General features: G+C 35.6%; 1 protein-coding gene across 2 annotated transcripts; it reads right to left on the reverse strand.

Annotated features, from left to right (window-relative positions):
• Positions 1-3,260: 3,260 nt before the first annotated feature.
• Positions 3,261-6,138, reverse strand: LOC306891725 (mannose-binding protein A-like). Of its 2 annotated transcripts, none has more exons than XM_079452214.1 (4): positions 5,966-6,138; positions 4,359-4,604; positions 4,196-4,282; positions 3,261-4,118 (listed from the first exon to the last, which is right to left on the reverse strand). In XM_079452214.1, the coding sequence occupies exons 2-4, from the start codon at positions 4,558-4,560 to the stop codon at positions 3,646-3,648; spliced, it is 762 nt and encodes a 253-aa protein (XP_079308340.1). In that variant the 5' UTR covers positions 4,561-4,604; positions 5,966-6,138; the 3' UTR covers positions 3,261-3,645. The 2 variants fall into 2 exon arrangements, with proteins under 2 accessions (XP_079308340.1, XP_079308341.1); XM_079452215.1 differs by having other exon boundaries at positions 4,359-4,560; positions 5,966-6,050.
• Positions 6,139-13,121: the final 6,983 nt, after the last annotated feature.

Here is a 13,121-nt window from a genome sequence, read left to right on the forward strand (position 1 = left end):
AGTGTTGGAAGAAACATTGCTACAAATATGCTGCCATGCGAAACTTATTGGCCAACTGAATGTAAAAAACTCTGAAGAACATTAAACCTGCTTTTTCTGATATACCGTAAATACAGAAATAAGCGCCGCAAACCCATTTCTTCATCTGTTAGTAAAATCTGTTAAAAATCATAATTCTTATTAATCCTCTTGATATTACAACATACTTTGAGGTAAATGCAACAACATTCAAAACAACTGATAATGAATAAATAGATTTGTGTTGTAGTCTCAGTAACTGTATTACGCATTTATTATGTACAAATTAAATTATTAACAACTTTCGAAAAATAGTCAAAAGCTTAAAGTACTTTAGAGGGATTGAACGATTCACTGCGAGGCCGCTGTTTACTGCAAACTTGTGTTCATGTTCTGACCTCTTATGGCTCCACACATCATGCTTGATTCATGAATTATACTGAATTATACTGTCTTATATAAATATTATAATTAATTAATATACACACTATATTATGTTTATTTGACACAGAAGACTGTTGTAATGGTGCTGAAAAGAAAACATAAACTGATTTTTTTTTTAAATATGAACTAATTTTGTTACTGTTGTTTGCTGAGAAATGATCCAAAATGTAATTTTATCGAAATGCTAGTTAATGAAACGAATACATTGTGAATAAGTATTAAACGAGTCAAACAAACAGTAAAAATTAAAAATCTTGATTGTTTGTTTTATTTAAGGAATCACCAAAAGAGTTAATGGCTCACAGGCAATATGTTTCTGATCCGGTCTGACAGTATTACATTGAAAAGAAGAAATAATATATGAGCTCATCGTCATCATCAGCTGCACATGAGTCTTAAAAAGAAACACATAAGTCATTATTGTACAAAAGTTGATTTCTTGATTTGTAATACTGAGACTTTATAATGTATTTAATCAGATCATTTCATCTGAGAAATCTTACAAAAACACACACATACTAAACCAATGAATATTGCCTGATAAATACCATGAGGTTCTTATATCTCCTCCTTTATGTGGGACTTCACAAACTCTGCTGTTTCTCTCTGAACCTCGAGCATCTGTTCATGTTTATATGCTCGAAGGCAAACTCCTGAAAATAATCAATAAGACATATAACATAAACAATAAAAAACAAAAAATATTTAAAATGTTTATTTATTTTCTTTATTAAATGCTTTTTAATGCTTTACATTGTTTTCATTATTTTCTGACTCATGAATTTGTCTGGCAAGCAAGAAATCTTACAGTCCTGAAGTCCTCAGAAGAATCTCTATTATGAACTACATTACATAATTACATTACATGATTATTACACAACGATTTTATTTAAATGCTACATTTGTTCAATTAGTTATTGTGTGTAAATCGTGATTTGTAAAAGCCATAGCATTGGTAAATATAAAACCATGGTTTTGACAATAGTGCTCAATACTCAAAATAAAAGAGATTTCTACACTTTTACCACAAAACAACATTGTTAGATTGACTAGTGCACGTGCTCCGTACTAAACAACAAGAGGCAGAACAAGTGTTATTGTTTGTTAACTAAACTAAATATTAAAGTAAATGTACCGCCAGACATTGAGCAGCACATAAATGTAATTTATAAATCAATTACTCTTCTTAAATAAATGATTTTATAAAACAGTGATGAAATATTTATTATAGAGTCTTTCCAACAATATAAGATTTGTCACAATCAGAAAATAATCCACATGCATAATATTGAGCCTCCTGTTAAAACACCGACAACCTTTAGTTTCATGTGTTCAGATTGTCATGTGTATGTGCGCCACCTTGTGGCCATTGTCAGTATTGAAGTTTGCGCAAAACCTGCAAGTTTATTTACTATCTGTAAGCGTTCATATGTGTTAATAAAATATTGATTCTTTAATAAATGTAAAATAATTTTAAGACCTTTAATAAACGTGTCACAAAAGTTACCGTTTGGTTTGGGTTTGTCTTCGTTGTAAACACACATGATATTTATGTTTTAAACTATTTTAAAAATCATAAAGCACTTTGTTTTTTTTTAAGTTTTAAAAACATTTTATTTTAGTTGCATATCTTTTTAATATGGGGTGTTGTTTTTAAAAGGTTTTTAAAAGGTTTTACTGCAACATTACCTAATTGTAACCAAAATACAACGTTGTTAAACCATTTAATGTCTCATCAACATCCTTCTCATATGACTGATATGTAATACTGTATGTACAGCTATATGTCACAATGGACAGTAATACACACAAATAAAATATAAACTAGACAAACAAACCTGTGTCTCCTTTCTGGCCTTTTTGACCAGCAGCCCCATCTTTACCATCTTTGCCAGCGGTGCCATTGTGTCCCGGTATGCTGGGGACTCCAGGATAAACATTTACATTTATGCATTTGGCAAACGCTTTTAACCAATTTTTTTTATTATGATTATTAATTAAATTTGATTATTAAAGTGATAATTGGCTTCAGTTTATAAAATGTTTATCATTTTCCAAACATACACAGTTATCAAATGATTGTTGAAATATAAACTTTTCACATCTTGTTGTCTTGATGTGACTTCAGAAAAATGTGTAGATAGTTTCTTTCTCCACTATAATAAATGTAAATAAATAATAAAACAATAACAACATACTTTAGCTTGTTTAACTTTAAGTTTGTTGTTTAGTTTTTAAACCAAATAAAATGTTTGAAAGAATCAGTTTAAAGTCATATAATCAGGCTTATGAAGTCAGATACAAATGTTGTGGACAGGACGGGTCTTGAGTTCATGTTATCAGAATATAAACATTACAGCCGACCAATGAAATCACATTTACAGTATATGACATCACTTCAGGTATTTAGAGTTTTAAAGTTGTTAGTAGATTTGCATTTAAATGAAACAGAAACTAATTTATTCAAGAATAATAAAAGGTAACAACATTTTATCATTAATCAATAGAAAAGGTAGTTATTAGAAAATAAATGTCATTTAATAGATTTTTTACATTTTTGAGACAAATCTCCAAATTGTCTTCTGGTCTGAGCCAGGTTTAATAAATTATAAGTTTATGAATTAAAGAGAAAAGTATAAATATGTGAACAAATACCTCAGGCATGAAGTGTCTGTTTTAATCAACCGTAATCACTATATGAATATCAATATCTAACAATGAAGAAACATTTCTACCTTTTTGGAAATAATCCAATATTTGATCATTTATGCGTAAAGGACTGGACATGTAGGCAGGTTGAAAAACCATATGCAGAAGTTTATTAAACAACAGTCCAGAAAGGGACGGTCAAAATACCAGGGAAGGTCTACAATCCAAATGATCAGTTCAACCAAGCAAACAAGACATATATGATTCTAAAGGATAAACCAAAAGAACAGCCAAACTATTGTCATCACATAAGACATGCAATGAATAATGATATAATGCTTGGTACACAGGTGAACTGGCAATACCATGACAATGGAAAGTATGGCCACATACAGTATACATGAGACAAATATATAAAATGTTGAGTGAACAGTAAGGTTTTAGTATTTTGGAGAGAGCTCCCCCTGGTGGTTGGATGTGCATCTGTCCCACACATACACATGTCAATAGTGCAGAAGATTGTGACACGTTCTATCAGATTTTTATTTCACATATGACATGATGTGAATCATTACAACCAACATCATCCCATTCCCCAGAATCCACCACGAGGGCACCACAGTCTTGTCCACCTTTATAGTCATCAGGCTGACCTAAACCCCACTTGGTAAAAGTCAAGAGCTGTCCATCAAGGTCCATAAACTGTCCTTCTCTTTTTCTGTCTGTGACTCCAATGAACACCTTCTTACCACTCAAACCACTGGCAACAGATAATCTTAACAAACCTTGGATTTCAGCATCATCTTTTGGCAAAACGATCGTTCCACCAGCTGCATTGCAGAACTTAATCCCCTGATAAAAACTGTCCAATAGGCCATCATAAATGTAATATTTCTGCCCAACCCTTCTAAAAGTATTAAATCCTGAAGCCTTCTCCATCATGGTCATTTTGGCAGTTAGCTGCTGGATCTCAGATTTGAGGGACATTGTGTCACTTCCAGGATGACCTGAAAATACATTTTATCAAGATGCTTTATTGATTTATAGGCTGATATTCTGGACCACAATTTATGATGTTTGATACCTGGCAAACCATTTAAACCATCGTGACCTCGTACTCCTTGGGGTCCAGGTGGTCCTGCTTTACCTGGCGGTCCTTGCACATCCATTCCTGTGACAGTAAAGCAAGCAAATGCCTGAATCTTTATCTATCCCTCTGAAAAACACACTTAAACTCTCACACAAACCTGGCTCTCCCTTCTCTCCTTTAGGCCCAATGGCCCCGTCTTTTCCATCTCTACCGTCTCTTCCGGGCACACCATTGTGTCCAGGTGTTCCTGGTACTCCAGCAAGAGCAGGACAGTTCAGGTTCTGTGAACTCTGAGGTTCAGCTGCATGCAACAGACCACACTGAATCAACAGAAGAACACCGAGGTACAGCGCCGCCATCTGCTAGTGTACAGTGGAAAAACTTCAGAAAACCTTTCAAGAACCTGAAAACAAACAATGCTTCTGGGTAGATTATTTTGCATTGATCTTCCTAAACACAACCACAAACTGGTATATTTCACTAATTTAACAATTTAGAGTAACACAACACAATAATTGTCAATTGAAGTCAAGTCAGCTTTATTTATATAGCGTTTTTTACAATGTTCATTATTACAAAGCAGCTGTACAAGTAAACATTGTAAAAATAAATTCCTCTATGCAGTGTTAATGAAATAAAACTATAAAATTCTAGCAGCCAGGCAAACTAGTGCAATGCTAGTATGCTAACGGTGGCGAGGAACCCAAAACTCCATTGGAGGAGAAACAAACCCTCAGAGGGAAACCAGGCCTAACCAGTGGATCCCAGTTCTCCTCTGGCAAAAGCTGCAGCCTCTGCACAAGCTCGACAGTGCTGCACAACAAGGCAAAATAGATTATCATTAATAATCTAATAGCGGCTAAAATGTTGTAGTTGTCACGTCCTTTGTCCAGCTCTATCATCACAGATTTTGTCAGGTCTGGGTATGGACTGCGTCCTGCCCGCTCTGGTACCCTTGGAACAATGAGACTGGCTGAGAGTAGAGGACTGTTCTGCACTCTTTGAAGCAACAAATGCATCAGTTGTTATTGGAAGTGTTCCTGGTTGCGTTTGATCCGACTAGTGCAGCCTAAACCTTCATAATATTTATATTATAATAGTGTAGTGTATGCAAGATTAGTCCCTAAAGACTACAAGAGGGCCGCGGTCCTCCGGGAATGATGAGATTTAAATATACAGGAAAACTAAACCAGACACAGGTGAAACTAACGATTCACTATATGAACAAACAGAACAATAAACAGAACCTGAACGTGACACTTATAGATTATAAATGTTATTTTTTCTGGAACAGAGAAACTGTTTGATACGGCACAAAGATTTATATTTTTTGTATTGGTTTCCACGAAATGGCAACTTCATGCTGCAATGCTGCACATTAGTCTGATTTGAAAACATATCGTCTCATAGTAAGGTAGACAGTCAGAAGATACATACAGATATTCGGTGAACCATTTAAAAGCTTGGCATACTCTTTAGACAAAATTGCACGGATCAGATATTTACTGTCAACAGCTATATTACGCAATTATATTATCATGTAAATGTCTCATGCAATTTACATTTCTTTCAGTAAACACATTATAAAGCATTCAGTATTCAAAGATGGTAGTTTCTTACATGACAGACTATAATAACTGTTAATTATGTGATGTGATTGAAATATCGATCAAATGAATAAACAAACATTCACTTTAAAATATTTCAGGTTTTATGTTGTTTTATGTTTGTGGTGTTTGGTAAGAAATAACTTTCTAAACATACCTGGTTTAATGGAGCTGAGCTCAGATGATCGCCAGTGTCAGATGCATAAAAACACAAAATGGAAAAGGAAAGAGTCTTCTAGCTTTAAGTGTGAGAGGCTTGTGGTGAAATGATGATCTAAACAAACCGACTTTACTTTTAAGATGTGCTGCTTGCACAACATGCACATGTCTGAAGATAAGCAGAGCAACTGTGTGCATGGCACCACAAGAATGAGACGAGAAACACTGAATGATACAAAGCAGATGGTAAAATTACGTATCAGTATTTTATGCAGTTTTTTATTAAGTCCAAAGCTTATAGCATATAGTACCACAGCGTTATGTTCTCTGACCTGAATCACAGTTTGTAAATGTCAAGAGATTCACTTCTGTGTCCACAAACTGTTCTTCTGTATATCTGACTTTTCTCCAATAAATGGATTTATCGCAATGTACTGAAGTGAAAAACTGACCTCTTGTAATTGATGACAATGTTTAAAGAAGAAAACTATCTGTGCTTTATTTTCTTTTTTGTTGCTTTATTTTAGTTGATATGTTTTAATAGGCCTAAATCATTTACATTGTAAATAGAGAATGTGAAGCTATGATATGGAGCATTGCATGCTGGGACAGCACCATCAGTTTTACAGGATCGCTCTCTGCTAGTCTTGTTGTTTTTGTTAACTGCATTGATATTGTTTGTTTTGCATAAAGCATTAAAATCTTAACAGAGAAGAGAAAAATGGACGTTGTATGTATATTAACTACAATCAAACAGCATTTTCACACTTTTGAAATTATTTGCGTGATCGTGTGAAAATAAACAAATGTATTTATAGATTTCAGCACATCTGTTCCTACAAATTATTTTACAATTGAAGGAGCCGCTTCATCCAAAAGTAAGACCAACACAAGGTGTAAAAGCAAGTTATGTGTGCCAGTACACACACACACACACACACACAGAGATTGTTGAAATGGAGATTGTTACGTAAGAGGAGGTTGAAGAGAAAAGTGATTCAGTTTAGATTCATGCACAATGAAACATGAAAGTGATAAACTGGAGTGAAAGAAACACGTCAGTTTCAGAAAACTCAAAATGTATAAACGGGAGAAACATCTTCTGGATGCTCGCAGATGACAGACACCTCTTCAAAAACAAGACACAAAACAAGAAAAGTCAAGAAATGTTTCACTTTTCCTGTAATTGTGAAAATGTTGTATCTGGTCATCTGCTCAACATAGAGATGGATGAACCTGTGGGAGTCTAAGACATAAATAAAATATCCAACACACGGAACGGTTCTGCACGATGGTGGAAAAGCGGTCAATGTTTGGGGGAGAGCAGGTCTACCAGTAAACATGGTTAAGATAATACAATACAATCTACCTGACAGCTCTAAAAACTTCAGAAAACCTTTCAAGAACCTGAAAACAAACAATGCTTCTGGGTAGATTATTTTGCATTGATCTTCCTAAACACAACCACAAACTGGTATATTTCACTAATTTAACAATTTAGAGTAACACAACACAATAATTGTCAATTGAAGTCAAGTCAGCTTTATTTATATAGCGTTTTTTACAATGTTCATTATTACAAAGCAGCTGTACAAGTAAACATTGTAAAAATAAATTCCTCTATGCAGTGTTAATGAAATAAAACTATAAAATTCTAGCAGCCAGGCAAACTAGTGCAATGCTAGTATGCTAACGGTGGCGAGGAACCCAAAACTCCATTGGAAGAGAAACAAACCCTCAGAGGGAAACCAGGCCTAACCAGCGGATCCCAGTTCTCCTCTGGCAAAAGCTGCAGCCTCTGCACAAGCTCGACAGTGCTTGCACAACAAGGCAAAATAGATTATCATTAATAATCTAATAGCGGCTAAAATGTTGTAGTTGTCACGTCCTTTGTCATGCTCTATCATCACAGATTTTGTCAGGTCTGGGTATGGACTGCATCCTGCCCGCTCTGGTACCCTTGGAACAATGAGACTGGCTGAGAGTAGAGGACTGTTCTGCACTCTTTGAAGTAACAAATGCATCAGTTGTTATTGGAAGTGTTCCTGGTTGCGTTTGGTCCGACTAGTGCAGCCTAAACCTTCATAATATTTATATTATAATAGTGTAGTGTATGCAAGATTAGTCCCTAAAGACTACAAGAGGGCCGCGGTCCTCCGGGAATGATGAGATTTAAATATACAGGAAAACTAAACCAGACACAGGTGAAACTAACGATTGACTATATGAACAAACAGAACAATAAACAGAACCTGAACGTGACACTTACAGATTATAATGTTATTTTTTCTGGAACAGAGAAACTGTTTGATACGGCACAAAGATTTATATTTTTTGTATTGGTTTCCACGAAATGGCAACTTCATGCTGCAATGCTGCACATTAGTCTGATTTGAAAACATATCGTCTCATAGTAAGGTAGACAGTCAGAAGATACATACAGATATTCGGTGAACCATTTAAAAGCTTGGCATACTCTTTAGACAAAATTGCACGGATCAGATATTTACTGTCAACAGCTATATTACGCAATTATATTATCATGTAAATGTCTCATGCAATTTACATTTCTTTCAGTAAACACATTATAAAGCATTCAGTATTCAAAGATGGTATTTCTTACATGACTGACTATAATAACTGTTAATTATGTGATGTGATGGAAATATCGATCAAATGAATAAACAAACATTCACTTTAAAATATTTCAGGTTTTATGTTGTTTTATGTTTGTGTTGTTTGGTACCGTTTCATTATTGTCAGCTAGAAATAACTTTCTAAACATACCTGGTTTAATGGAGCTGAGCTCAGATGATCGCCAGTGTCAGATGCATAAAAACACAAAATGGAAAAGGAAAGAGTCTTCTAGCTTTGAGTGTGAGAGGCTTGTGGTGAAATGATGATCTAAACAAACCGACTTTACTTTTAAGATGTGCTGCTTGCACAACATGCTCACGTCTGAAGATAAGCAGAGCAACTGTGTGCATGGCACCACAAGAATGAGATGAGAAACACTGAATGATACAAAGCAGATGGTTAAATTACGTATGAATATTTTATGCAGTTTTTTATTAAGTACAAAGCTTATAGCATATAGTACCACAGCGTTATGTTCTCTGACCCGAATCACAGTTTGTAAATGTCAAGAGATTCACTTCTGTGTCCACAAACTGTTCTTCTGTATATCTGACTTTTCTCCAATAAATGGATTTATCGCAATGTACTGAAGTGAAAAAATGACCTCTTGTAATTGATGACAATGTTTAAAGAAGAAAACTATCTGTGCTTTATTTTCTTTTTTGTTGCTTTATTTTAGTTGATATGTTTTAATAGGCCTAAATCATTAACATTGTAAATAGAGAATGTGAAGCTATATGGAGCATTGCATGCTGGGACAGCACCATCAGTTTTACAGGATCGCTCTCTGCTAGTCTTGTTGTTTTTGTTAACTGCATTGATATTATTTGTTTTGCATAAAGCATTAAAATCTTAACAGAGAAGAGAAAAATGGACGTTGTATGTATATTAACTACAATCAAACAGCATTTTCACACTTTTGAAATTATTTGCGTGATCGTGTGAAAATAAACAAATGTATTTATAGATTTCAGCACATCTGTTCCTACAAATTATTTTACAATTGAAGGAGCCGCTTCATCCAAAAGTAAGACCAACACAAGGTGTAAAAGCAAGTTATGTGTGCCAGTACACACACACACACACACACACACAGATTGTTGAAATGGAGATTGTTACGTAAGAGGAGGTTGAAGAGAAAAGTGATTCAGTTTAGATTCATGCACAATGAAACATGAAAGTGATAAACTGGAGTGAAAGAAACACGTCAGTTTCAGAAAACTCAAAATGTATAAACGGGAGAAACATCTTCTGGATGCTCGCAGATGACAGACACCTCTTCAAAAACAGAAGTCAAGAAATGTTTCACTTTTCCTGTAATTGTGAAAATGTTGTATCTGGTCATCTGCTCGACATAGAGAGGGATGAACCTGTGGGAGTCTAAGACAAATATCCAACACACGGAACGGTTCTGCACGATGGTGGAAAAGCGGTCAATGTTTGGGGGAGAGCAGGTCTACCAGTAAACATGGTTAAGATAATACAATTCAATCTACCTGACAGCTCTAGAGCGCGGTGTGACTGTGGAAAGTAAAAACACAACACATAAAGTTTAGTCTTTTAGTTTAATAAGTGCAGTTTATTTCTCAAATTATGAAGCGTTAGTACCTGGTGATGTCACAGCCACTGGAAGAGTCATCCTTGGAGTACCTCTATATATGGAAAGACGTGAATTCTGTGAATACTTGTCATAACATACTGTAACAATATTATGGCCACACATATGATCATAGACAATAATCTGTGTTTACCCATTAATCTGAAACCTCCCAGGAGATGTCTGTGTGGGGCAAAACACATTAACATTAAAGAATGAGTCAAGAGCGAATACAACTAATGTAAACTGATATTTCTCACCCTCCTTTGAGAGAGAGGTTTCTTGAGCCCTTCATTCTCTCTTTTCAGCTCAGCCTTTAATAAAACACAAATAGATACAAATTAAAAGTTTTGAAGTATGACGTAAATATTTCAGATATTCAACAACAAAAGACCTGTAGAGCTGATCATTGACATCTTTAAGTCTTCGCTCCAGCTCTGCAGACTTGCTTCTATAGAAAGCTATGACACGTTCCTTCTGCCTTTTCTGAAAAACGGCAACCTGAAACACGTCTGAACTTTCAATAGGTAGAATTGTGTTTGCTTAGGGCTTCATGTCAGTGTGGCATTTTATCATTTCATGTAGTCAAGTAAAAGAAAATAGAGATGTTATTCAATATCATGTCGATTATAAATGAATCGTAATAAAGTAAATTTAATAAGTAAGAGATAATGTACAGGCAGCCGGTTGTTATCGCAGAAATAAGCCCTGACAGTACGATCAGGTATCAGGTAGGAACAGCCGGCTGCTTGTACATTATCCCACTTATTACACGGCTACTTGCCCCATGAGAAACATGATGAAATATTTGATAAGCTCATTTTACCGAATGCAGACCTTCCAAGTTTTACTGTAAGAAACGACATTCAAATGTCACGAACAAGCGTTTGGTTTAATCTTTTGTGAATATAATGTATGTTATTATAAAACGGTCAGTTCTTCATTATGATTGGTTGAGCCGAGTTCCAAGCCGTAATAAAATACCCGAATTGTAACGGCAGACCCTAAATTTCACTTTATTTACTTCATTTTATGAAACATATGCTATGCAAATGGAATAAGCCCCATGAAGCAGTGCGTTACAGTGCATTTTATAACAACTAAGGTGGCTTTATACATATATATATATTCATATTTAATTTGTCAAAAAAAACCTAGCAAAATGATTCGCTGCATCCGGGTGACCGTGTGTTATTAGTTTTGAGAGGTTGTTATATGGGAATAACAGACCTGCAAATGTCACGACTGGCCAATCAGAACCAAGCGTCCCAACGGGTCGTGTAATAAGTGTCTGATAAAACGACTGATACCTGTGCGATATGATCCAGTCGAGTCTGCAGGAGTTTCACTGGATCTGTGAAATACATCTTTTCCTGCGGTTTCATCTTCACAATAATGAAAGGAATATGCAGGAAACAAAAGAGACGAGAAAAGCTGATAAATAAACAAAACCTTCACTTGGGCTGTCAACTGTTTTGCCAATTTGCAACGATTGTCCCCTGATAGCAAACTACACCTGACAGACGTCTGCATTCACATCTGGAAGACATTGTTTGCTCATCTGCAATACGTCTGATGGAAGATGTCACACAGACGTCTGTAATATATTTATCATTGAGAATGGATGTAAAACTGATATCAAGCAGATGTTTTTACACAGCAGATGTTTTCCAGATCTTTAGCAGATGTACCTGTGCTAGCCGGATCCTTTCCACACCAGGTGAACTCTGTCCATACAGCACACATAAACTCAATGAACTCTCAATAATATCATATATGGCAGTGGCTTTATCTATAGAATGAGAGTCGTTGTCAATGAATGTGTTGTTGGTTCGTTGTCTGCATTTAGCATCACAACTGGGGCTGATCATTGTTCTGCTGTAGACGCAGTTTCTGGGTTTAGTTTGACTCACCTGGTCAGATATTGTCAGGTAGTTACAGTCGGCCTGACACACTCTGCACTGACCACTAAACTCTGGAAGACAAAATGTTTGTTTCCTGACTAAAAAAGGTCTTAAATAAAAGTGAAAATCTGTTATTATACCAAAGTAAATCCCGCACTCACTTGTATTCATGCAGTCCTGACAGAATATATGACCACAGCTGGACACTACAAATGGTTTCCCTCTTCTCAGAAAACAGTTATTACAGTGAAACCAATCCATGTCTCTGCAGGACCAACAAAACTAATTCTCATATTTACCTCAGAAATGATTTCTTATATAATCGTCGTGTAAAGGTGAATGTCGCGTGTTAACACGTAAGAATGTTTAAGTTGGTATATTTGTGTGAAGTGTTTAGCTGCAGTTCACAGAGTAACAGACCGAAACTGAAGCGAAACAAGTCCTGTCAGAACCGGCTCGACTCGAGTGATGTGTCGTTGAGTAAAGTCTCCAGTAGAGGTCGCCAACGCCTCACGTTTCGATTGCGTCATAGATCTACTTAACATACGCGGGTGTTTATAAAATGATTCATATTTCAACCATTTAAAGTCGCTCATTACTATACAAATAACTATACATACTTTTATCAAGACAACAAAAATAAGTGGAGTAAAAAATGTTGTAGTTAATCCATTTATGATTACATCATCTGGGGCCAGACACAAGACACAAAACGAAATAACAGAGGACGATCTTGTCATTCTAAGCGGTTTATGCGACCGGCACCAGATTAAACACCATCTTTGTTTTCTTAACCAAACTAAATATGTCTCACAAAAGTATTATTATAATAGCAGTAAAACTACCACTGTAGTTCAGAAGCCAATTGGCTGCAGCGAAAGGAAACACTACACACTGCGAAGTGTGTGTGTATGTGTGTGTGTGTGTGTGTGTGTGTGTGCGTGTGTGTGTGTGTGTGTGTGTGTGTGTGTGTGTGATTGTGTGTGTGTGTGTGTATCATTGTGTTTGAGCTCTTT

Source organism: Barbatula barbatula (assembly GCF_947034865.1).
Source record: "Barbatula barbatula genome assembly, chromosome: 3".
Classification (NCBI taxonomy): Eukaryota; Metazoa; Chordata; class Actinopteri; order Cypriniformes; family Nemacheilidae; genus Barbatula; species Barbatula barbatula.

Excerpts from the sequence above, each read along its gene's own strand:
- LOC306891725 (XM_079452214.1), bottom strand. The coding sequence starts at position 4,560 with ATGGCGGCGCTGTACCTCGGTGTTCTTCTGTTGATTCAGTGTGGTCTG. Across the intron at positions 4,283-4,358 it reads AGGAGAGAAGGGAGAGCCAG|GAATGGATGTGCAAGGACCG; the intron begins GTTTGTGTGAGA and ends TTACTGTCACAG. Across the intron at positions 4,119-4,195 it reads TGGTTTAAATGGTTTGCCAG|GTCATCCTGGAAGTGACACA; the intron begins GTATCAAACATC and ends ATGTATTTTCAG.